Raw genomic sequence first — 24,615 nt, 5'->3', positions numbered from 1 at the left:
CACGTTGCCAGGCTTTGGAAGACCTTGGGCTGATGGTCCCAAGCAAGAACAGTAGATATTGCTTATCCGGATAAATTGGCTCTTTGCCCGGATGGGCAACATTCATTATCAATAACTGCCAGACCCTTCCGGAACTGGCTATTCCTTGAGATTGGAGGCAGGAACATAAAACTTGTCTCTGGGGTGCATCTAAAGAGATATATAAGACAGACCTGTGGTGGATTGATTGATGCTGTTTAAGAAATTGCTATTCATAACATTTGCTGTTTCAGGATTGCTTTTTAGGATTGGATTGTTTCAGGGTAAGGGATAGGAATTTGCCTCAATGGACAATAAAGACTTCTTTTGTTAGTGAATTGTCATCATTCTAGCATCTTTGGGAACTTGTGTTTAGTTTGCAGCTTGCAGTGTCAAAAGATTTCCTAACTTCCAACAACAACAACAACAACGTCAACAGCAGCAGCATTCTTGGGATTTAGCAAGCAGTTGTGTGGGAGATGCCTGAGTTTCTCTCAGCTACAGACCTGGCAAGGTTTAGATTTATGACTTTTCCAGTGCTGTTGCCCCACCCTGGTTTATGAGTTTTTGACATCTACTATAATATTTGCTATCCTATAGAGTTTATTACTGCTTTTGGATACTCCTTATTGATATTATTTGTATATTTAGCTAAGTGATTTTTGATCAATAGTAAATATATATTGAGATTTCTTAAACTTATATGTATGTATACTCCTTTGACATGACATTGTTATCAATGTATATAGTTTAGTCTTAACCACCTTTATTTTCTGTCATTAGCACATTCTATTAATTGCCTTTGTGTTTTGCTATTGCGTATTGCTAAATAAGTTGATTAGGTATTGATAAAATAATTAGTGCCACTCTAGCATGTGTCCCCCACACTTTTCCCTGCTTCTCATTACAAATGTAAAAAAGATAGTGTTATAAAATCAAGATTATATAAACAGTGACTGAGTAATGGTTGAATGAGAGAAAGTTGTGAGATGAAACTATACACATTGTGTTTTCCAGGTTTCCTCATGGAGTTTCTAAAAGAAATGGCAGCATATCATCAGGCCAAAGAGACTTATGATGTGGGCACTCAGACAAGTCCCGCATTTCCTGGCAAAGACTCTCTTGGTAATTATAGGCTTCTTTCGGAATTTCAGTTCTTCTGTTTGTTTCTGAATGAAGGAAATGACCTGCTTTACTGTGTTATATGTGAGTTCTGTGACCGGGAGGGGTGTAAGCTGCAGGCGGCAGTGACGCTTATTGTCTCCAGCGTCATTGCTGGAAGGGAGCAGGAGCTGCCCTCCAGTGCTGCTCCTCCCTGCATGACTGCCAGGGCTGCGTTTTCCAGAACTCCTGGGATTCAAAGGCCCACATTCTTGTTTGTTGGGTTGAACCTCTCAGCTGGGAGTTCTTCCCTGTGTCTCATCGAAAGTGAGAAGATCCTAGAGTATTTGCACTGCGGAGAGCTAGAGAAGTCAGTGACCCATCACTTCATTTTATAGTTGAGGAATCCGAGGTTGCCAGAGGGAGGAAGAGCAACTTTGAAACACCCTGTCTGGGGTTTTCTAGAACTAATGTTAGAGTCTGAGTTTTCTGGCCCATGATCCAGAGCCTTTTCCACTGTACCGCCTTTCTACAATACCATCCTGTCTTTTAGTTGTAGCTCAGGAGAGAAGGGAAACAAAATGATATGATTCGTCCATTTCTTGACCCTTCCTTACTCTTAAGGAACAGTAGTGCCTTTAACTTGTAAGGCAATCAGAAGTTCAAACATTTCAGTTATTTCTATCAGCCATTTTTCTCCTGTGTGTACTTTTTTGTAGGTGTGGGTATTATACATGATTGAGATTGTACTCTAGGTCCTGGTTTGCACTCTACTATGTGATTGGTTTGAGGGCCACGGATCTACTGGACAGAGCGCTACAATGCGAGACAATCAGGAGACCTGGCTCTACTCCCAGTTATGCCATTACGTAGTTGCTTTGTTGCGGAAAAATGGCGAGGACCAAGAGACTCAAGCCGCATGCATAGATCAGGGAGAACACAGCTTTATTACGCCAGAGGACTCAGCAGGATTGTTCCCAAAGACTGAGCACTTACTGGAGTTGGGCGCTTTGTTTTATAGGGTTAGGCCTCCGGGTTTGGAGGGATTTGTGCCATTGCTATTGCGATGCTAGGGATTGATAAAATTTGGCCGGGGTGCCAGGGAGGTCCGTCCCTAACAGCTGTGATCGCTCAACATTGTTTTGACGGGAAAGCCTGTAACTGCTGTGTTGCAGGAAATTGCTCCCACAAGGTATCGAAGGAGGAGGGGGATGGAAGCTCCTAGTGGTGCCTGCGGGAGACTGCTCTGATAAGGTATTGGAGGAGGAGGGGGACGGAAAGCGGCTGTGCCTGCAGGAAAAAATCGTCCCGACATATCCCCCTGTTGAGGATCGGAAGGGGAACCCTGAAGATCATCATCTAAACTGAGAGGGCGACAGCGCCACAGGGCAAGGATGCGGGCGGTGGCAGACGGGAGACAGCACTTTCGATGAAGCGGACAAGGGCAACGAAGATGCATGAGCCGATGCCAGCAAGGAGTAAAATGGAGAGCAAGGGACCTGCCAAAAGAAGTCCAGGTCTGAGAGCCGAACCCCCAGGAGGCGAGCTCCTCGCTGCGGTGCTGTATGTGATCCTGGAGCTCACGGACCTTGGTGGCGACGATCCCAGATTGGTTTATGTAGTAGCAACATTCTTCTTGGAGGAAGAGACAGGTCCCACCCTTTACGGCCGTGAGCAGGTCTAGGGCTCGCCAGTTCTGGAGAGCGACTGCCGCCAGGCTGGAGAGAAGGGTCTGGAGTGATGTGAGTGAGTCTGTGACTGTTCCATTCCATCATTGATTTCTTGAGAAAGTTTGTAGCAAAAGTTGATGGAAGTCCCAAGGCTGGAGGCACCAGCGTCGACCCTGTAAGATGCCAGCATCTATGAGGAAAAGGGATGAAAGCCTCCCGACAGGTGCGAAGGGAAGGAAAGACCTGTGACTGGAATTCAGCATCAACAAAAATGGCGGCAGAAGGAGAAGTGAAAATGAGGAGGCAGCTACCTCCACCGTGATGTGCGTCCCGACAGCTGCATGGGTAGCCTCCATCACAGAAGAGAAATATGCTGGGAGGAGTGCAGAAGGGCAAAAGTGCAGAAAAGTTCTGGCAGCAGGGGTTGGGAGCCCATGCACAGTCTGGGCGCAGACAACAGGCCAAGTTCAAGGCAGGAGCTAGGGGACGCCGACTGGGCGGGAGACAATGGAGGCATTGAGCCCCCGGGCAAGGTCCTGGGCATCCGGGAGTTTGACCCTGTGGAGGGAAGTCAGGCCGAGGCCATGACAGCGAGGCTGGCGCGGAGCAGCCCGAGCCATTGCAGCAATCCAGGCCACCGCAGTGTCGCGGAGGGCAGTGTCCTGGACTCCATCGCCATCGGAGGACCCGGCTTGGGCTAAGTAGGTCCAGCAGACAGACCCTCGGGGGAAGAGATTGCAGGGGGACTGGGAGGTCTGAGGCTCTTGTTCTGGACCCCAGGAAACAGGGAAATTTTGAGGAAAGACTTAAGGTGGAAAGGTAAGGAGACTCAAGAGCCAGAGGGCTGCAGGCAGGCGAGCACGAGCAGAGGAGAAACCCATAGCAGAAATACGAACAGGAGGAGACCCCTCTGGGTGGGGGTCCAATCAGGTGCGGAGTTGCAGAGATGAGCAAAAGAGAGGCCAGAAGTGTTAGCAGGCAGAGGGCGACAATGATTAAGGCGGGTACAAATGAGAACTGTCATTCAGGCGGTCTTCTTAAATGTAATCTTCAATGGTTTATCGGGTACCAGGTGTGGGGTCCAGGCAGGCAGGTCCGACTGCTCACTTGACGCGAGAGTGGTGAATCCATGGTGTGATTCTGGAGACCTTAAGAGCAGTGGGGTGACAAGGATTACTGTGTGTGGGCCAGTCTATATTGGGCAGAGGGGCTCACGTTTCTAATGTTTTACTCAGATCCTGTCACCTGGAAAGTGGGGATGGACAGGGGTTCCTAATGAGGTAGGAATTCTTTCTAGTAGACATGAGTGCAGGCTCGTAAGGACCTTTCCTAGGGCAATAAGCTGACCTTAGAGGTAGGAGTCACCTACTACTCTGAGGTTGCCTGGGATGGATGATAGCAACGGGGGACACCGGCTATAGAGAAATTCAAATGGGGAGAAACCATTCTTTCAAGGAGTACACCGGGAGTGGAGGATGGCAAAGGGGAGTGGATCCATCCATCCCAGGGAGGTTTCTTGGCATAGCTTAGACAATGTTTCTTTGAGGATACGGTTCATGCGTTCTATTTTCCCTGAACTCTGAGGCCGGTCAGCCATGTGAAGCTTCCAGGAGACATTGAGGGCCGAGGCTAGAGTCTGTAGCACGTCTGAATCAAAGGCTGGTCTGAGTGTCACTGAATGGTGAGGGGAAGTCCATACCGTGGGATGATTTCGCGGAGGAGAATTTTGGTGACATCTCTTGCTTTTTCAGTTCAGGTGGGAAAGGCTTCTGCCCAGCCCAAGAAGGTACAGACTAGGACAAGAAGGCATGTCATCCCTTGGTTGAGGGGTCATTTCTGTGAAGTCTACCTCGATATCCTTAAAGGGGCAGATACCGTTCATTGGACCCCAGATGGTGGGGTCAGTCCGGTCTTGGTATTGTGCTCAGCACAGGTAGCACAGCGCTCCGTGATAGAGCGGCATAAAGCTGTGAGTCTGGCTATATAGAAGTTTTTTTTGGCTAGCAGCTTTTTAAGTCCAATCTTCCCTAGGTGGGAAGTAGAATGATGTTCTGAAATGATGCGGGGGGCGAGGGCAGCCATAAACAAGCGGCCATCACGCAGTATCCACCAATCCTGAGGATGCCGGGTGGCCCCCTCATTCTGTGCCCAGCTGTCTTCTGCTGTGGTGTAGGTAGGGCTTGGCAAGGCTGGGGTGGTGGAAGCATTGATGGCTGCGTCTGTGTCCTGGGCGGCTGCCCTCACGGCTTGATCGGCGAGGCGGTTGCCAGCAGCCGGCTTATTGTTCCCTTTCTGGTGCCCTCGGCAGTGGATGGATGGTGGCTAAGCGCTGGGGTGCCCAGCAGCTTCCAATAACTGTAGGATTTCACCTCTTTTTGATGGTCTTCCTTTCAGACGTGAGGAGGCCGTGTTCTTTGCAGATGGCCCCATGTATGTGCACGGTGGCAAAAGTGTACTTGCAGTCTGTATAAATGTTGGCCTTTTTGTCTCTTGAAAGCTGCACTGCCCGTATGAGAGCCCAGAGTTTGGCTCGTTGGGCTGACTACTCGGCAGGGAGTGCCTTCTGCTCCAGAACCTCCAAGGCTGTAGTCACAGTGTAGCCAGCTCTACGCAGCCTACTCTGTAGGAAACTGCTGCCGTCAGTATAGAGTGTAACCTCTGCATCCTACAGAGGGGAGTCCTGTAGGTCCGGCCATGTGGCATGAATCTCAGTGATGAATTTTAGGCAGTCGTTCTGGCTCACCTTCGGCCGTGGGGAGGAAGTTTGCTGGATTTAAGGCTTGAACAGTCTGGAGGCTTATGCAAGGATTTTCCAGAAGGAGTCCCTGGTATTGGGTGAGCCTGGTGTTGGAGAGCCATTGTGGACCCTGACAGTTCATGAGCGTAATTACAGAATGGGGAAACTTGACTGTGAGTTGTTGTCCGAGGGTGAGCTTGTCAGCTTCCTGGACGAGGAGTACTATAGCGGCTAAAGCCCGCAGGAAGGAAGGGCCATCCAGAAGCGACCGGGTCCAGTCTTTTGGACAGGTAAATGATAGGTCTTATCCAGGGCCCAACTGTTTGAGTTAGGAGCCCCAATGCAGTTTTGTCTTTTTTTTTTTTTTTTTTTTATTAAATTTATTGAGGTGACAATTGTTAGTAAAATTACATAGATTTCACGTGTACAATTCTGTATTACATCATCTATAAATCCCATTGTGTGTTCATCACCCAGAGTCAGTTCTCCTTCCATCACCATATATTCGATCCCCCTTAACCTCATCTCGCACCCCCACCCCCACCCCCCTTACCCTCTGGCAACCACTAAACTATTGTCTGTGTCTATGAGTTTCTGTTTCTCATTTGTTTGTCTTGTTCTTTTGTTGTTTTTGGTTTATATACCACATATCAGTGAAATCACATGGTTCTCTGCTTTTTCTGTCTGACTTGTTTCGCTCAGCATTACTCTCTCAAGATCCATCCATGTTGTCACAAATGTTCCTATATCATCTTTTCTTACTGCGAATAGTATTCCATTGTGTATATATACCACAACTTCTTTATCCATTCATCTATCGAAGGACATTTTGGTTGTTTCCATGTCTTGGCCACCGTAAACAAAGCTGCAATGAACATTGGAGCACACGTGTCTTTATCTCTAAATGTTTTCAGATTTTTGGGTAGATACCCAGGAGAGGGATTGCTGGGTCATATGGCAATTCTATTCGTAATTTTTGAGGAACCTCCACACTGCCTTCCATAACGGCTGCACCAGTCTGCATTCCCACCAACAGTGTATGAGGGTTCCTTTTTCTCCACAGCCTCCAACATTTGTTACTATTTGTCTTGTTGATGATAGCCATTCTGACTGGGGTGAGGTGATATCTCATTGTGGTTTTGATTTGCATTTCTCTGATGATTAGTGATGTTGAGCATTTTTTCATATGTCTATTTGCCATTTGTGTGTCCTCTTTGGAGAAATGTCTCTTCAAGTCCTCTGCCCATTTTTCAATTGGGTTGTTTGTTTTTTGTTGTTGAGTTGCATGAGTTCCTTGTATATTCTGGATACTAGCCCCTTATCGGAGGCACTGTTTGCAAAAATCTTCTCCCATTCAGTTGGTGGCCTCTTTATTTTGTCAATGGTTTCTTTTGCTGTGCAGAAGCTTTTAAGTTTCATATAGTCCCATTCGTTTATTTTAGCTTTTACTTCCATTGCCTTTGAGTCAAGTTCATAAAATGCTCTTTGAACCCAAGGTCCATAAGTTTAGTACCTATGTTTTCTTCTATGCAGTTTATTGTGTCAGGTCTTATGCTTAAGTCTTTGATCCATTTTGAATTAACTTTGGTACATGGTGACAAATAGCAGTCCAGTTTCATTCTTTTGCACGTGGCTATCCAATTCTCCCAGCACCATTTATTGAAGAGGCTGTCTTTGCTCCATTGTATGTTTTAGCTTCTTTGTCAAAAATTATCTGTCCATATTTATGTGGTTTTATTTCTGGGTTCTCAATTCTATTCCATTGGTCTATGTGTCTGTTTTTCTGCCAATACCATGCTGTTTTGATTATTGTAGCCCTGTAGTACAAGCCAAAGTCAGGAAGTGTGATACCTCCATTATTGTTCTTTTTCTTAAGATTGCTTTGGCTATTCGGGTCTTTTGTGGTTCCAAACAAATCTGATGATTTTTTGTTCTATTTCTTTAAAATATGCCATTGGGATTTTGATGGGGATTGCATTGAATCTGTATATTGCTTTGGGTAATATGGCCATTTTAACTATGTTGATTCTTCCAATCCATGAGCACGGAATGTCTTTCCATTTCTTTGTGTCTTCTTCAATTTCTTTCAAAATGTCTTATAGTTTTCAGCATATAGGTCTTTCACATCCTTGGTTAAGTTTATTCCTAGGTATTTTATTTTTTTGCTGCAATTGCAAAAGGAATTGTTTTTTGTATTTCTTTTTCTGAGATTTCATTGTTAGTATATAGGAAGGCAATGGACTTTTGTGCGTTGATTTTGTAGCCAGCAACTTTACTGTATTCGTTGATTGTTTCTAATAGCTTTTTGGTGGAGTCTTTAGGGTTTTCTATATATAGCATCATGTCATCTGCAAAGAGTGATAATTTAACTTCTTCATTCCCAATTTGATGCCTTTTATTTCTTTCTCTTGCCTGATTGCTCTGGCAAGGACTTCCAACACTATGTTGAAAAGCAGAGGTGATAGGGGACATCCCTGTCGTGTTCCTGAACGTAGAGCAAAGGGCTTCAGTTTTTCTCCATTAATTATGAGATTAGCAGAGGGCTTGTCATATATGGCCTTTATTATGTTAAGGTATTTTCCTTCTATACCCATTTTATTAAGTGTTTTAATCATAAATGGATGTTGTATCTTGTCAAATGCTTTTTCTGCATCAATTGATATAATCATATGATTTTTGTCCTTTATTTTGTTTATGTGATGTATCACATTGATGGATTTGCATATGTTGAACCATCCTTGTGCCCCGGGGATGAACCCCACTTGGTCGTGATGAATAATCTTTTAATGCATTGTTGTATTCGATTTGCTAGAATTTTATTTAGGATTTTTGCATCGGTATTCATCAGAGATATTGGTCTGTAGTTTTCTTTTTGTGCTGTCCTTACCAGGTTTTGGTATCAGGGTAATGTTGGCCTCATAAAATGAGTTAGGGAGTACTGTCTCTTCTTCAATTTTTGGAAGAGTTTGTGCAGAATTGGTATTAGATCCTCTTTGAAGGTTTGGTAGAATTCACTAGTGAAGCCATCTGGTCCCGGACTTTTGCTTTTGGGAAGGTTTTGGATGACTGATTCAATTTCACTGGTGATCGGTCTGTTTAGATTTTCCAGTTCTTCATGGTTCAGCCTTGAAGGCTATATGTTTCTAAGAACTTGTCCATTTCTTCTAGGTTGTTGAATTTGGTGGCATATAGTCCTTCATAGTATTCTTGGATGATCCTTTGTATTTCTGTGGTGTCCGTGATAACTTCCCTTTTACGTTTCTGATTTTGTTAATCAGTGTCTTCTTTTTATCTTAGTAAGTCTAGCCAAGGGTTTGTCAATTTTGTTAATCTTTTCAAAGAACCAGCTCTTTGTCACATTAATTTTTTCTATTGTCTTTTGTTCTCTATTTCATTTAGTTCTGCTCTAATTTTTGTTATTTCCTTTCTTCTGCTGACCTTGGGTTTTACTTGTTCTTCTTTTTCTAGTTCTTTAAGGTGTAACATGAGGTTATTTATTTGGGAGTTTTCTTGTTTCTTGAGATAGGCCTGTAATGAGATAAATTTCCCTCTTAAAACTGCTTTCGCTGCATCCCAAAAATTTTGGTAGGATGTATTTTCATTGTCATTTGTTTCTATGTATCTTTTGATCTCTCCTCTAATTTCTTCTTTGACCCAGTCCTTCTTTAAAAGTATGTTGTTTAATCTCCATGTATTTGTGTGTTTTCCCGCTTTCTTTTTACAGTTGATATCCAATTTCAAAGCCTTGTGATCAGAGAATATGCATGGTATGATTTCAATCTTCTTAAATTTGTTGAGACTGATTTTATGTCCCAATATATGGTCTATCCTTGAGAATGTTCCATGTACACTAGAAAAGAATGTATAGTCTGATGTTTTAGGATGAAGTGCTCTATAAATGTCAATTATGTCCATTTCATCTAATGTGTCATTTAGGGCTACTATTTCGTTATTTATTTTCTGTTTGGATGATCTATCCATAGCTGTCAATGATGTATTTAAGTCCCCTAGTATAATTGTGTTTTGGTCAATTTCTCCCTTTAGTTCTGTTAGTAGTTGCTTGGTGTATTTCGTGCTCCCTGATTGGGGGCATAAATATTGATGACTGTTATGTCTTCTTGTTGTACAGTCCCTTCACCATTATGAAATGTCAAATCTTTGTGTCCTATTATCTTTTCACCCTGAAGTCTGTTTGATCTGATATTATGGCTACACCTGATTTTTCTCTGGATACTATTTGCTTGGAGTGTCAATTTCCACCCTTTCAGTTTGAGTCTATGCCTGTCCTTGTAGCTGAGATGTGTCTCTTGGAGACAGCATATGGTTGGGTTTAGTTTTTTGATCCAATCTGCTACTCTATGCCTTTTTATGGTGAGTTCAGTCCATTTATATTTAGGGTGAGTTCAGTCCATTTACATGTGAGGTTTCCTATCATTCTATCTTTAGTTTTCTGGTAAGGCTGTGTCTCCATTGTTTCTTTGCCTTTTGTTGTTGTCTATTATTTCTGTGTGGTGGTATTCTATGATGTTTCCTCTGTTTCTTCTTTTATTTCAGTATATGTTTCAATTCTGGATTTTGTTTGAGTGGTTACCCTTAAGTTTATGTAAAAGAAAGTTTGATATTTAGAGTATTCCATTTTCTTCAGCATGCCTACTTTCTCCATTCCCATATTCCTCTTCAGGCCTTTACTCTCCCCTTTTTGAGTTTTGGTTGCCACAAATTGTCCCTGTTGATGGTGGTCGAATAGCCTCCTTTAGTATTTCTTGTAGTGCAGGTCGTGTATTAGAAAATTCCCTCAGCTTCTGTATGTCTGGAAAGGTCTTTATTCCTCCTTCATATCTAAAGGATATCTTTGCTGGATATATTATTCTTGGCTCATGATTTCTCTCTTCAATAGTTTGAATATTTGGTTCCACTCCTCCTGGCTTGTAGAGTTTCTGCTGAAAAATCTGATGATAATCTAATGGGCTTTCCTTTGTAAGTTACCGCCTTCTTTTCCCTGGCTGCCTTGAGGATTCTTTTCTTTGTCGTTGATTTTAGACAGCTTCAATACAATGTGCCTTGGAGAAGGCCTGTTGGGATTGAGGTAACTAGGTGTTCTATTTGCTTCTTGGATTCGAGGATCCAGTTCTGTCCACAAATTTGGGAAGTTCTCATCGACAATTTGTTTGAATATATTCTCTGTTCCCTTCTCCTTCTGGTATGCCCATTATTCTTATATTGCTCTTCCTGATGGAGTCAGAAAGTTCTTGTAGAGTTCTTTCATTTCTTTTTAGTCTCAAGTCTCTTTCTTCTTCTATCTGTGTCATTTCCAGGTTTCTATCTTCGATGCCACTGATTCTTTCCTCCATCTGGTCAACTCTACTACCTAAGCTGGTTATTTCATTCTTAATTTCTTCTATTGAGTTCTTAATCTCCAGAAATTCTATTTGGTTCTTTTTAAAATTTCCAATCTCTTCGTAAAATGCTCATGCTGTTCTTTGATTGAGTTTCTGAGTTCATTTAACTGCCTATCTGTGTTTTCTTGTATCTCGTTGAGTTTTTTCAGAACTGCAATCTTGAATTCTCTGTCATTTAAGTCACATATTTCTGTATCTTTAAGTGCCTTCTCTGGAGATTTTTCACTTTCTTTCTGAGCTATCTTGTTGCCTTGGTTATTCATGGCATTACTGGTTTACTATTTCTCTTCCTAGACATCTACAGGAGTGACTTCTGCAACAGGTTGATAGGAAGAGGTCTTTCTTTTGTTTTCCAGTACTTGTTGGTAGAATGTTTTATTATTTCTCCAACTGCAACTTATTTTTCTCTCCCACACGGTAGTGCTATGTTTTCTCTGCACTATTCCAACTTCTCACACAATGGGGGATTCCCTGGGAGACGGGCTTCTCCTCTGTTAATAGTTCTGCTAGGTCACAGGGCGCAGTGTCCCAGTGGGTATGCGGAGAGCTTTTGATGTTCCAAAGCTCTTCCAGCTCCTGATTCAGAGCCCGTATGTTTCAGCAGTTCTGTTTACTCCTGCAGGGATCCGCCCAGATAGGTGGGGTCAGGGGCGGGTGAGTTGTGAGAGGTGGCCCAGAGCAATGGCGCACCACCACCACAGCCGGTCCTGCTTCCACAGCTCTCCCTTTGCCGGAACTAGTTGGGCTGTGAATTTGTGTCTGCGGTCCACAGTTCTCAAATATAGCAAATTTTCTGTTGTTTTGATCTGACACTGCTACTGTTTCGCTTCTAGCACCGGGCAGGTGGGGGCGGGCGAGCTCTGGGAGGGGAGGGAGGGGGCGGCTAGTCTCAGTGCCTAAGGCTCAGTTCTCTGCTCGGCAGTGCGGGCTTAAACCACCGTTTTCAGCCTTCTTCCCTCAGTTTGTTCTCCGAGGTCTCTGCCATGTGCGTTGGGTTCAGCCGTGTTATATGCTATCCCCTCAGCCCTGTGGAGCCCTGGCGGAGCCCTAGCAGTCCGATCTCCCGCAGCTGTGGTAGTTCCGGGAAGCAGTGAGCTCGGCGCACTGAGCTAGGTCTGAGTCCTGCGCCCACGCGGCTCCGTCTCCGCGCGCTTCTTTGTTTCCTCCTCCCTCCACTCACACGAATCTCCCACCTGTAGGTGATTTCAGTCGGTAGTGGTCCTCTTCGTCTTGCCTGTCTGCTGTGCATGGAGTCCTTTGTGGAGTTTTTGTTGTTCGATTCGTTGTAAATTCCAGGGGAGCTTACAGAGGCTCACCTCACTCCGCCATTTTTCCGGAACTCCTTTTTTGTCTTTTTTTATGGATAAACAGGCAGAAAGATTTCTCCGTATTGGGTAGGCCTAAAGCCGGGGCTCTTCTGAGCAAGTCTCTGATTTTTATGAAGCCCTTTTCCTGTGTCTTTCCCTATTTCCTTTTCTCTCTCGCATTACCCAAACAAAATTGGTTTCACTGTAGTTTGGGGACTGGACAAGGCCCAGGCTGCGCTCGCAGAGCACGGGGCAGCTCGGGTGGTCCCCAGGGGTGCTCCCGGGTCCCCAAGCCTAGGTGGAGAGGACCCTGCCAGTGGCAGCAGTTGGGCCGTGGTTTCGCCCAACTAATGCATTTATATTGTGGTGACCGGCAATCCTGGTCACCTGGGTCAGTTTTCGTACATTAACTCTTGGTTGGAAATTAATGTATTTTAATTAATTTAAATACATTAATTAAATGTATTTAAATTAATTAAATCCTCTAAGAAAGCAGCCGCTGCGCCCCACGCTTCCTTAGAGGCGGCCAAGTAGGGAGCAAGGACCCCAGAGCGCCTGGGGAGCAGTGCCCCTGTTGCTGCTTTAAGGTTCTCAGGTTTTTCACTCCAACCCGGGGCCCGCTGAGCTTCCACCACAGAAATGCTCTCAGTGTTGAAGAAAGGGAGAGTATTGCCCCGGGCGCACTCCCTGGGAGCCCTGTGCTCCCAGCTTGCACCACCCATGCTTGTGTCCCAGGGAGGACGCCCCTGTTCCGTGCTTCCCAAACACAATGGATCGCGGCTCCCCGGAATGTTTTTCTGGCACTCAAACATCTGTCCTCAAACATTCAGTGGAGTTTTCTTGTGTCCTCTTTGTGAATGAGTTTTGTCGGAGGGGCATTAGGAGTTTCTTTCCGAGCCTGGGTTATGAGAATCCTGCACTGTCCCCTTTCACTAGAGCAGAACCGTACCCAAGGTGGAAGGGTCCTGGCAATTTCCAACCAGGAGTTAATGTATGAAAACTGACCCAGGTGACCAGGATTGCCACTGACCAGAATATAAATGCGTTAGATGACAGCCAGATCTAGGGTTCCCTCTGCTGTTAACTGACGTTAAAAGTGGGCTATTCTAATTCACAGAGGGTTCTTAATTTTTCCTGGTGTCTTGCGGACTCCATAATCTCCGCCAAAACCCTTTTAAAATTCTTTAACGTGCAGTCTAGGACTGTAGGCTTATTTTGTTTCCCTCCCATAGACTATGATGTTGAAGACGGCGGGAGGGGTATTTACTCAGGTGCTGCCCTGCTTGCGTCCCTTAAGGAGCATTTTTAGCTATGGTGTACAGAATAATTTACAGACCAGGCCACTCCCTGGAGTGAATCACCGTTATGCCAAATGACGCTCCGCGAGAATCAGGGTGAAGCATACTCAGATTTCCATAGCCAAGGCTACGGAAGCAAACATTCAGGCACACAATCAGTCACTCACACACCGGGTTGACACCCACCCATGGGCGTCCATGCCTGGGTAGGTTATAAGAACCTGCTGGGAGGTGATCAGGCTCCCCTTCTGTCACATGGGGCAGGACTGACTTGGGAAATGGCCCTGGGGCTTACCTGACCCGACTGGAGGATCCGGCTGGTTGTTCCCGGTCCCTCTCAGTGGGTCTAGCTGGGGAGGCGCGGGCTGCGGTCACCCCGGGGAAGGCCCGGTTTGGGGTCCGCCAATATTGGCAGGGTGCGCCTACACCCTTCTCCGGCTTCCTGTCGCTCCGCACCTCTCGCCCCACACAGGTGGCGCAAGGGGCCAGCAAGGTTGGGTTTCCCGGCCAATGCACCAAATGTTGCGGAAAAACGGCAAGGACCAAGAGACTCAAGTGGCACGCATAGATCAGGGAGAACACAGCTTTATTACGCCGGTGGGCTCAGTGGGATTGTTCCCTAAGACTGAGCACTTACTGGGTCGGGCACTTTGATGTATAGGGTTAGGCCTCCGGGTTTGGTGGGATTTGCGCCATTGCTATTGCGATGGTAGGGGATTGGTTAAATCTGGCCGGGGTGCCGGGGAGGTCCATCCCTAACAGCTGTGATCGCTCAACATTGTTTTGACGGGGAAACCTCTAACTGCTGTGTTTGCAGAAAATAGCTCCGATAAGGTATGGGAGGAGGAGGGGGATGGAAGCTCCTAGTGGTGCCTGCGGGAGACCGCTCTGATAAGGTATTGGAGGAGGAGGGGGACAGAAAGCGGCTGTGCCCGCAGGAAAATATCATCCCGACATCTTAGCCCTCTGGGAGTCACTACACTGTGTGGACATCTGTGTCCTTCTCTGTACAGTGGAACACTTGAAATGTGACCTTGGATTCATTGTAAGGTTAGTGTTTTCAATATGTGAGTCAACTTGCCCCAGACCAATAAAATGACTCTGTGTTGGCATTTAGAGACTGGAAAGAGATTCTAGTGTTTTCTGACTTAAACTGTGTTCTTTGCTTTCTTTTCCCCTGACATTTTATGATGAAAATTTCAAACATCCAAAAAAGTTGAAACAGTTTTACAATCAGTCTTACAGTAAACACTTATATAACCTAGATTCCGCTGTTAAATTTGTGTTATATAATACTTGCTTGATCACTTACTGTCCATCCAGTAATCCAGCTTAGTTTTTTGGTGTATTTCAAAGTAAACTGCAGACATCCTTGCACTTTCACTGCTCTTGGCTTTTGAACAGACCTCTGCCCTCTTCCTCACCTGACCATGTTTCTTTATCCTAATGTCCTGTGTGTGTGTGTGTTTTTTTAATAGCTGAAAAGCTTCAGCTTATTGATAATCAGTTTGCAGATGCTTACTCTCAGCGTCCAAAGTTAGAATCCATAGAAATAAAGTTAAATGAATATAAGAGAGAAATAGAACAGCAGCTTCAGACAGAAATGTATCAAAAGGTAAGTTTATCTTGTTGCTGTTAACAAAGTGATATTTTTGTTTGTCTTCTAATGTGTTAATCTTAGGCATGTGGGATCCTATCTAGAATCTTGATTAATGAATGTGATACTATACTGTTGTGCCTATTATTTTTCTTTCTACTTCATGTCATTTCTTTGTGCCTTTTGAATGAGTCTTACGGGTACAGTGAATGAGATGAAACTCAACATAAATTAAACTAAATATGTTTAGGGCATTGATGTTAAACCCACCGCAGAGAATTTGTTACTATTTCTTCAGGGTAGTTACCGGTATTAACAATTAATTGTGATTAATTGGCAGTTGAATGTTTTTAAAAAAAATGAAATCGCAAAACTTATAATGGAAGAGAAAAGAAAGTCTGAGAAAGAATTAGCTGAGTTCCAGAATGAATTTGAGAGAGTTCATCAAGCAAAATCTGAAGCCCTCATTTCTCAGGAAAAGATGACCCTTGAGAGAATTCAAAAGTACCAGGAGGTAATATTTTAAAATCATATACTGGGTGGCTGATTCCTGCAGCTGTTAGGATTGGCTTAAAGTCCAGGAACAAGATGGGACAGTTGCAGGAATAATCGATGCCACAAGGCCCTAGAGGATCAGTAGGAACTGGGGTCAAAAGCACAAATAGTAGGACCGGTCTTGAAAAAGGATACTCAGAATCCTTTCTTCCAAGACTCTGCAAGGAAGGAACTGTGGATGTGAAAGTCCATGTTGGGATTGTGAGAAACTGACACAAAATGAGGGGCAGATTTGAGGGTTAGGTAGCAGAGGGAGAGGACCAGCAGTGTGGAATGGCTGCTGGGGGTAAAGGAAGAGCAGCTCTCTGAAGCAGGCAGCACTGATCGAGCTGTGTTGAGGGCCCTGCTGAGATGGGCAGCCTGGAATTGAAGTAGACCAGACCAGGTGAGTGTAGGTGATTGTTCTGTTGTAGCTCTTGGGAGGATTTGTAAGGCCAGCGAGGGCAGAGAGATACAGGTATTTGGGAGTGGAGCTTTATAGAGCTGAATTTATTTGACTTGAGAAAGGCAGCCTATTGAATTGAAGACATTGGTGTTGAACAAGATGGTAAAGGGAACCAGAGGAGAAAGTGGATGGCTACCAACCTAGGGGAGAAAGGAGGGCTGCGTGGCAGTCTCAAAGACTTCAAGGAATAGGTCTGCGGATACTGACAGGTATAAGAATAAGGACGGACCAAGAGCACAGAGTTGCAGCTTGAGGTCTCTGGTGAAGATTGGAAACAATTCAGTGTGCTGCCGTCAGAACAAAGGTGAAGGTCCCAGGAGTAGAGAAGTCCAGGGCTGCAGGGGTCATCTACATGGCCATTTGATCTTGTCACCTGGGAAAGGGACTGGACAGCAGGTGGAGAGGTTGAGGAGTGGCAGGGACTGATTGCATCCACTCCTTTAGGAAAAACAGGTTCCTTTGCCAAAGCTGTCAGATGAGACGGGATTTGGGGCACTGTTTCCTGTGTGCACAGATCCACTGGTATCAGGAGGTGTTGGAAGTGGGGCTTTCCTCCTAGCGTCCATCCTTGCTTGGGGCTTCTCATGAGACCCAGTTATTTAATGGTACTTGCACTCACTCTATGATTTTTTATAGCATTTCTGGGAATTGGGCTGGTTTTAACTCAAAATGAATGTTGGAAGCACAGATCTATCAGATGATTGGATTGTGTTTAGATTGACAAGTTCATTTTCAAGATGCATGACTGACTAATCAGTTAGTTAATGCCTAAGTCCCCAGTAGTTAACAGAGTCTCTGAAGGCTCTGTATGTTGGCATCTTCGTGAAAGGCATCCTACCTTTATTCCCTGCCTGGAATGCCCTTCCCCTTCTCTCACGGGTAAAACTGTCCTGTCCTTCAAACTCCAGCTTGCATGTCACCTCCTTGTGATGCCTTCTTTGACTCGCCTGGACAGACTCATTTAGCGGTCATTCCTGCTCTGGGTCTTTATTGACTTTCAGACAGCAACTACTGAACCGTGGGTATTCTAGTCTTTTAGTTTTATTTCTGAATGTACATTTTCTCTCTCTCTCTCTCTCTCTCTCTCTGTCTCTCTCTCTGTCTCTCTCTCTCTCTCTGTCTCTCTCTCTCTCTCTGTCTCTCTCTCTCTCTCTGTCTCTCTCTCTCTCTCTCTTTGCTGAAGAACTTACCAAAATTTTCAGTACGTGTCTGAGAGGTGTTAATTAACTAGTAGGATAATTAGACAGAGGATGTAAGGAACATAGGGTAATGTAGCTTCACAGTTTTTGGAGGAGGGAGTAAATTCGTGCGTAACCAGAACAGGCAAAATGCATACCTCAAATTGGAACTTCTTGAAAGTGAAATTGTTACTCTAAATGTCAGTACTTTGTTTTCTGGAATTTAGGAAGCAGTCTACTAGTTAAAATCTGTTTTATTTTCTTTAGCTTGCTTGCTAAAAATTAATGCTTTCCTGTACAGATTGAAGCAAAAGAAATTTATGCTCAAAGGCAGCTTCTGCTAAAAGATATAGACTTGCTAAGGGGCAGAGAAGCAGAATTGAAGCAAAGAATTGAAGCTTTTGAATTGTAAGTAATGTGTGTTCATTTTGGATATTCAGAATGAATGAGATTAAAAAGAACTAAATATGCCTAAATATTCTAATATTAATTGCCAAGTAGAGTTCTTGGTTATAAAGATATTACCCATCTTTTTTTTTTTTTTTTTTTTTTTTTTAAGATTTTATTGGGGAAGGGGAAGAGGACTTTATTGGGAACAGTGTGTACTTTCAGGCCTTTTTTCCAAGTCAAGTTGTTGTCCTTTCAATCTTAGTTGTGGAGGGTGCCATTCAGCTTCAAGTTGTTGTCCTTTCAGTCTTAGTTGTGGAGGGCGCAGCTCAGCTCCAGATCCAGTTGCCGTTTCTAGTTGCAGGGGGCACAGCCCACCATCCCTTGTTGGAGTTGAACCGGCAACCTTGTGGTTGAGAGGATGCACTCCAACCAACAACTGAGCCATCCGGGAGGCAGCTCAGCTCAAGGTGCCGTGTTCAATCTTAGTTGCAGGGGGCAGAGCCCACCATCCCTTGCGGGACTCAAGGAATTGAACTGGCAACTTTGTGATTGAGAGCCCACTGGGCCATGTGGGAATCGAACCGGCAGCCTTCGGAGTTAGGAGCACGGAGCTCTAATCGCCTGAGCCACCAGGCCGGCCCTTACCCAGCTTTAAAAGGCACAAGTTAAGAGAAAAAAGACTAGGGTTTTGCATTTGAAACACTAGACATTGGGATGAAAAGCAGAACGAGAGACCATCATCACAGTACAGTAAGACCAGACACGTAATTTGAAGATGCTAGTAATGCTTTAACAAATCATGTTTCACATTTACGTTCAGTCATTCAGATCTAATGGTTGCATGTGCATATAGTGACTGAGTTTCAGATATCCAGACCTGCCACATTTGCCTGCTCTGCAGTCAGTGGAAATGCGGTGACTCTGATTTTACTTATACTGGGTGAAATGATTTCTTGTGCTGTGTGTGTTACTTTTGCTAAGTGCTCACAAATGCCTCATTCTTCAGATCTTACCCGGGATTAATAGCAAGCTCACCAGTCTACACTTTAAGGAATAAGCTTTCTTTCCCATTAGGTTCTGCTATTAATTGATACTCACAGATACTCCAGGAATCTTACTTCATTCATGATTTGTCTCCATTTTCATTAATTGTTCCTCATTTATATAGACTCAATTTATTTAATGTCTTCTCTCTGCTCACCTTACTTTCTTTTTAACAACATTGAAGAGGTAAATTGATCATGAGAGCAAAAAGGAAAGTAACAAAATTTGAGTGGAGATGGTTCATGATTATATAGTCACTTTACCTTTAGTACCCTTACTCCCAACGAGGCATATATACTCAATATAGGATTTTTGACATTAAAAAAAAAAAATTCTTATTTTTCAATTACAGTTTGACACACATTATATTAGTTTCAAGTGTACAACATAGTGATTAGACATTTTTGTAACTTATGAAATGATAACCCCAGTAAATCTAGCAGTACCCATCTGACACTATACTAGTCAGTATTATTGACTATAGTCCCTATGTTGTACTATTATATCCCTGTGACTATTTTGTAACTGCAATTTGTACCTGTTAATCTCTTCTCCCCTCCCTGCCAACCTCCTTCCCCTCTGGCAACCATCAGTTCTCTGTATCTATGAGTCTGTTTCTGTTTTGTTTGTTCGTTTATTTTGTTCTTTAGACTCCACACGTAAGTGAGATTATATAGAATTTGTCTGACTTATTTCACTCAGCATAATACCCTGTAGGCCCATCCATGTTGTTGCAGATGGCAACATTTCATCCATTTTTGTGGCTGAGGAATACTGCATTGTATGTATGTACCACCTCCTCTCTATCCATTAAACTCCGTATAGTTTGCTGTTCCTTTGCCTCATGGGAAGCAAACATATAGAGCTTTTATCCTTTGCTTGGAATAGTCAGGGTTCCCCAGCACTGCTCATGGCTTGAGTACCTGTGAACCTGATGCCCTGGGTCTTATTGATTGTGTGGTTGATTTCAGGTCTCACTATGAAGACCATTGTGTTCTTCAGTATTTGGAAGTTCTCATTGATCCATCTGTTTTGCTCTATCTTTTGGCACTTTTCAATTTCCAATCGCTAGATTATTAAATGCCAGAAACAAATCTTCTGCCTTTAAAATCTATGGGCTAAATAATTAAATCTCCCAGTTAGAAATAATATTACAGAAGAAACAAGCACTTAAATGGACTAACATTAAGTTTGATTAGTTGTTTTGCAACTAATAACATTATTCTTGTACCCCTGAATTGATAATGTCCACTTATCACCTGTAACCACTTTTTAAGTGTGAATCATCTCCTATGAAAAATCACTTTGTTTTGACACTTTCACGCTGCCTCCAGCCTGGTGCCACCATATAGCTCCATCTGCTGCTTCAGATCCATCATAACTAGGTCATGAAATAGACGGAAGACTTCTGGCCCTTCCCATTTACTTCCCAGCGGTGACAGTCACATAACAGTTTTAGTCTGTGGAACTAAAAACACATGTTTTTTCCCTCAAGTCTTCACTTCAGACATTTTAGTTTCTTACTTGGTTTATATATTTTTTCTAATTTCAGGGACCAGAGGCTACAGGAAGAAAAAAATAAAACTGTGACTGATGCACTTAGGAGACGGGAGCTGGATATAAAGAATATTGAGGACACCTATGACCAGAAGCTCAGGAATGAAATTCTAAAGTAATTGTTTGATGTTTTTAAAGAAGTGATGTTTGAATTAAGTTTATGGAAACATGGCAACGCTAATGAAGTAGCTAAGACTAACATGGCAAAAGTTAGTGTTTACAAAAACATGTTTTCTTTGACAGTCAAGCCTTTTCTATAAGTATTTGAGTTAAGATAGTTTTAAAAGGATACAGTACAGAGAATAGCATCTTCTCCTCGTCCTTACTCATAGGTCATCTAACATGTTTTGTGGGCCTGTGATTTGCTTTCATATTTAGGGCACCTTATGAGATGCTCAGCTTGCACTGCTGATAAGCTATAAAATTGGGATTATAATCACTTTTCGTTCTCTTTTCCTCTTCCCCCTCATAGTGCTATTAAGATGGGGATATCTGACAATTTATACATTATTCTACCTGTAGTCATAGTGTTGGTGTGTGAGCATGTGCCCTGTAGTCCTTCAAGATTCTACAGAGACAGAATCAAAAGAAACAAACTGAAATTAACTATATGAAGCAAACATGACACAGGGAAAGGAAAATATCCACAGCTATGGTTACTATGCTTTCCTATAGTCTTTGAGTTCTGTTGTGTTACAGTGACTAATACCTTAGTGCAAAGACATTAAGCCCATGGTAACTTCTCTCTCCAGTGCTCAGTGTAGGATCTCACATAATAAGTGTTCAGTTAATATTTACTGAGTAAATGGATTATTGGCCAACAGATGACTCAACTCAGCTGCTCTGGGCACTTCTTAATCATTATCTTCTTTACTGCCTTGCTCATAATTTGTCACTGATAATTCAAATACACTACATAGTATTTGCAAAGGTTTCTTCAGGTTACTCTTGAAAAGAATTCTAAGGAAAGAAATGTAGCACAGCACCTCGCCATGTATCAGTTTTGAAATGAGGCTGTTATCTCTACATATTTTATGTGGGCTCCTCAAATATAATAGCAGATACTGAAGTACGTACTTGTTAAACTTTTAGGAAGAAATGAATACGTGTGTTTGTTACTTGACATACTCTTGGAGAGAGAGCATGAACTGTTTGGTGTCATTCGTCTGGTGGGGTGTCCTCTGTGACTTTGGCAAGTGTTAGAGTTTGAGGATATTCACCACAGGAATGCTTCTCTTTTCTTTTCTTTCTGCCATCTCTGAACCAAAAAGCCGGCCAGTAACAGTTGGTGGAGATAAGTAAAACTGCGTGGAAATGTGCCTTTTGGTATTGCCAATTCGGATTATAAAGGTGTTGGTAGTTAGCTCCCAGTTGGCAGTTGGCTCCTGGAAGGGGTTGGGGAAGTGGGCAGGTGGTTTGGAAATGACGTACTTCTTATCATTTAGACTCAGTCGTACGACAGTGGCAAGAACGATGAGATAAGTGTGTTCAAAGTGAGGGGGAGTATTTTGAGGGGGATCAATGGCAATGTGTCTTTTACTGTAATAAATTTACTTAAACATTCACTGTATTTTTTTATCACACCTCGTATAGAGTGTGAATTTAACTTAATGTACTCCTTTATGTCAGTCCAACTGATGAATGATTGCTCAGTAACCTCACAAGTTTGGGGACACAATTTATAGGATTGCAGCAGGCTTTTACTGGACCTGTTACATTTAGAATTTGGATCTCTGGCCTTGACGTTTATGTGCTGTCATGTTCAGTACCCTCATGCATTGATAGGAGTCTGTCCAGGAAAGTAACAAGAAACTCATTTTCAGTCATTCTGATTCTCAGGTATCAGCTTGAACTAAAGAACGACTACATCGCTAGAACTAACAGACTGATTGAAGAAGAAAGGAAGAATAAAGGTGATTCTTAAGGGGGAAGACTGTTTTTTTCAGTTCTGATGTAGGTTCTTAGCTTCCTGAATTGTGTCTGGTCTATATTCTGAAAATATATAAACTTTATACTTCATTGTTACTACAAAACATTTTTTTGTCCTTTTAATTTTACAAAATTAAAAAAAATAATGTCTTTCACTAGGTTTTGTAAACCTTCATGTTTAACCTTTTGTATAGTCACAAAGGTCAGTGATTTATTGGCAGGATTTTATCCCACATTATTATTATTTTTTGTTTATGAGAAAAATAATATGTCAAAACTGACCCTTAACCTGAAGTAGGGTATTCAGGATTTTTTTCCCCCCATTCTCCTACCCCTTCTCCCTTGGACAATCATTAGCTTCTTCTCTCTATCTGTGGGTCTGTTTCTGTTTTGTTTATTCATTGGTTTTGTTTTAGATTCCACATGTAAGTGAAATCATACAGTGTTCGTATTTCTCTGTCTGATTTATTTCACTTAGCATAATACCCTCTAGGTCCATCCATGTTGTTGCAAATGGCAAGTTTTCATTCCTTTTTATTGCTGAATAGTATTCCATTGTATACTTGTACCACATCTGCTTTACCCAGTCATCTATTAGTAGACATCTAGGTTGCTTCTATATCTTGTAATGTTGCATAATACTAGTAATGTAATGCTTCCGTGTTACTCTAATGCTGCAATGGACATACGGGTGCATATATCTTTCCAAATTAGTGTCTTTGTTTTTTTCGGATAAATACCCAGGAGTGGAATTGCTGGATCATATGGCAGGTCTATTTTTAATTTTTTGAGGAATCTCCATACTGTTTTCCATAGTGGCTGCACTAATTTACAATCCCAACAGTGTATAAGTCTCCACATCCTCACCAGCACTTGTTGTTTGTTGATTTATTGGTAAGTCATTCTGACAGGTGTGAGGTGGTATCTCATTGTGGTTTTAATTTGCATTTCTCTGATGATTAGTGTGTTGAGCATCTTTTCATAGGTCTGTTGGCCATCTGTATGTCCTTTTTGGGGAAATGTCTATTCAGGTCCTCTGCCCTGTTTTTAATGGATTGTTTGTTTTTTTGGTGTTAAGTTATACAAGTTCCTTATGTATTTTGCATATTAACCCCTTATCAGATGTATTATTTGCAAATATGTTCTCCCATTTAACAGGTTGTCTTTCTGTTTTGTTGGTGATTTCCTTTGCTGTGCAAAAACTTTTTAGTTTGATGTAGTCCCATTTGTTTATTCTTTTGTTAATTCTTCCCTGGGGAGACATGTCATATCCAGAAAAATATTGTTAAAAGTGATATCAGAGAGTTTACTACCCATGTTTTCTTCTAGGAGTTTATGGTTTCATGTCTTACATTTAAGTCTTTAAATCATTTTGAGTTTATTTTTGTATATTTTTATATATTTGAATATATTTTGATAAATAACTGTGATTGTCAAGAAGGTAGCAGCAAATTATTTGTCTCTGGTAAATGTTACTCTTAACCATAAGAGACTTCATTCTTACTAATGGAAGTTTTATTTTAACTTCTCTGTCCCCTGTGACCTATTTCCTTATTTATTTTTAATTCTAATATATTTTTATGCTTCATGATATTTTCTCTTGACATCTAACCTCCTAAACTGTTGTATCCATTAGCACGGGACTAGGAATGTTGGATAATATTTCAAGCTCCAGGTATTTTACATTTCAGTGTTTCTAAAAACTTGCCTGTGACAAGAAGTTGAACTTTTGGTAGAAACTTCAAAGGAATTCTTGGGAGTGAACTAGGGCTGGGTACTTGATGTTGACCTATAAGGTCACGCAGTACGTGTCTGCTCCTTTGTGACTATCTGGGGGAGAGTAATACTTCTTTAGGAATTAGGACCATCATGTATTCAGCAAATCATTTTTTGATGATGTATCTACACATAGACTTGTGTTAAAGACAAAATTGTGACTACAGAGTTGTAACAGACAAACCTTTGTCTTTAAGGAAATTGAGAACTGTTGGCATGAGGGTTCTGAGCAGACGATGTGACTCTGGTTAGTGTGTTAGTAGGAGGAAATTCACCACATTTATGACCGTTATAACTAACTTCCTGTCACCTGTTGGTAACAGGGCTTATTTCTTACTTGCCTGCTGATTTTCTGCTATTTTAGATTATGAAATAATGGTCATTAGGTCTGATATACTGGCTATAAATTGTTAAGTGACTTTTATATTCACTAGAAAAACATGATGTTTAATTGGTTGGCTCTTTCTTACAGAAAAAGCTATACATTTGCAAGAGGAGCTCACAGCTGTTAATTCAAAAAAGGAAAAACTCAATCATTATGCAAATCGTGTGAAAGAACTTGAGGTAATTGTTAACAGCCTATTATTTTTTTTTGAAATCGCTATTCGACAATA

General features: G+C 42.5%; 1 protein-coding gene across 1 annotated transcript in view; it reads left to right on the top strand.

Moving 5' to 3' along the window:
• The window catches only part of LOC141569723 (centriole and centriolar satellite protein OFD1-like), an 80,745-nt gene that overhangs the window by 22,389 nt on the left and 33,741 nt on the right, over window positions 1-24,615 (top strand). Inside the window, exons 5-11 of the mRNA XM_074324075.1 lie at window positions 1,036-1,143; window positions 15,009-15,145; window positions 15,468-15,641; window positions 17,607-17,713; window positions 20,292-20,411; window positions 22,136-22,209; window positions 24,474-24,565. Of these exons, the coding sequence (XP_074180176.1) occupies window positions 1,036-1,143; window positions 15,009-15,145; window positions 15,468-15,641; window positions 17,607-17,713; window positions 20,292-20,411; window positions 22,136-22,209; window positions 24,474-24,565 (812 nt within the window). The remainder of the gene's footprint in view (window positions 1-1,035; window positions 1,144-15,008; window positions 15,146-15,467; window positions 15,642-17,606; window positions 17,714-20,291; window positions 20,412-22,135; window positions 22,210-24,473; window positions 24,566-24,615) is intronic.

Source organism: Rhinolophus sinicus, chromosome X (assembly GCF_036562045.2).
Source record: "Rhinolophus sinicus isolate RSC01 chromosome X, ASM3656204v1, whole genome shotgun sequence".
NCBI classification, from domain to species: Eukaryota; Metazoa; Chordata; class Mammalia; order Chiroptera; family Rhinolophidae; genus Rhinolophus; species Rhinolophus sinicus.
Note: the sequence above shows the minus strand (reverse complement) of the source record. Positions and strands in the feature narration are given on the sequence as shown.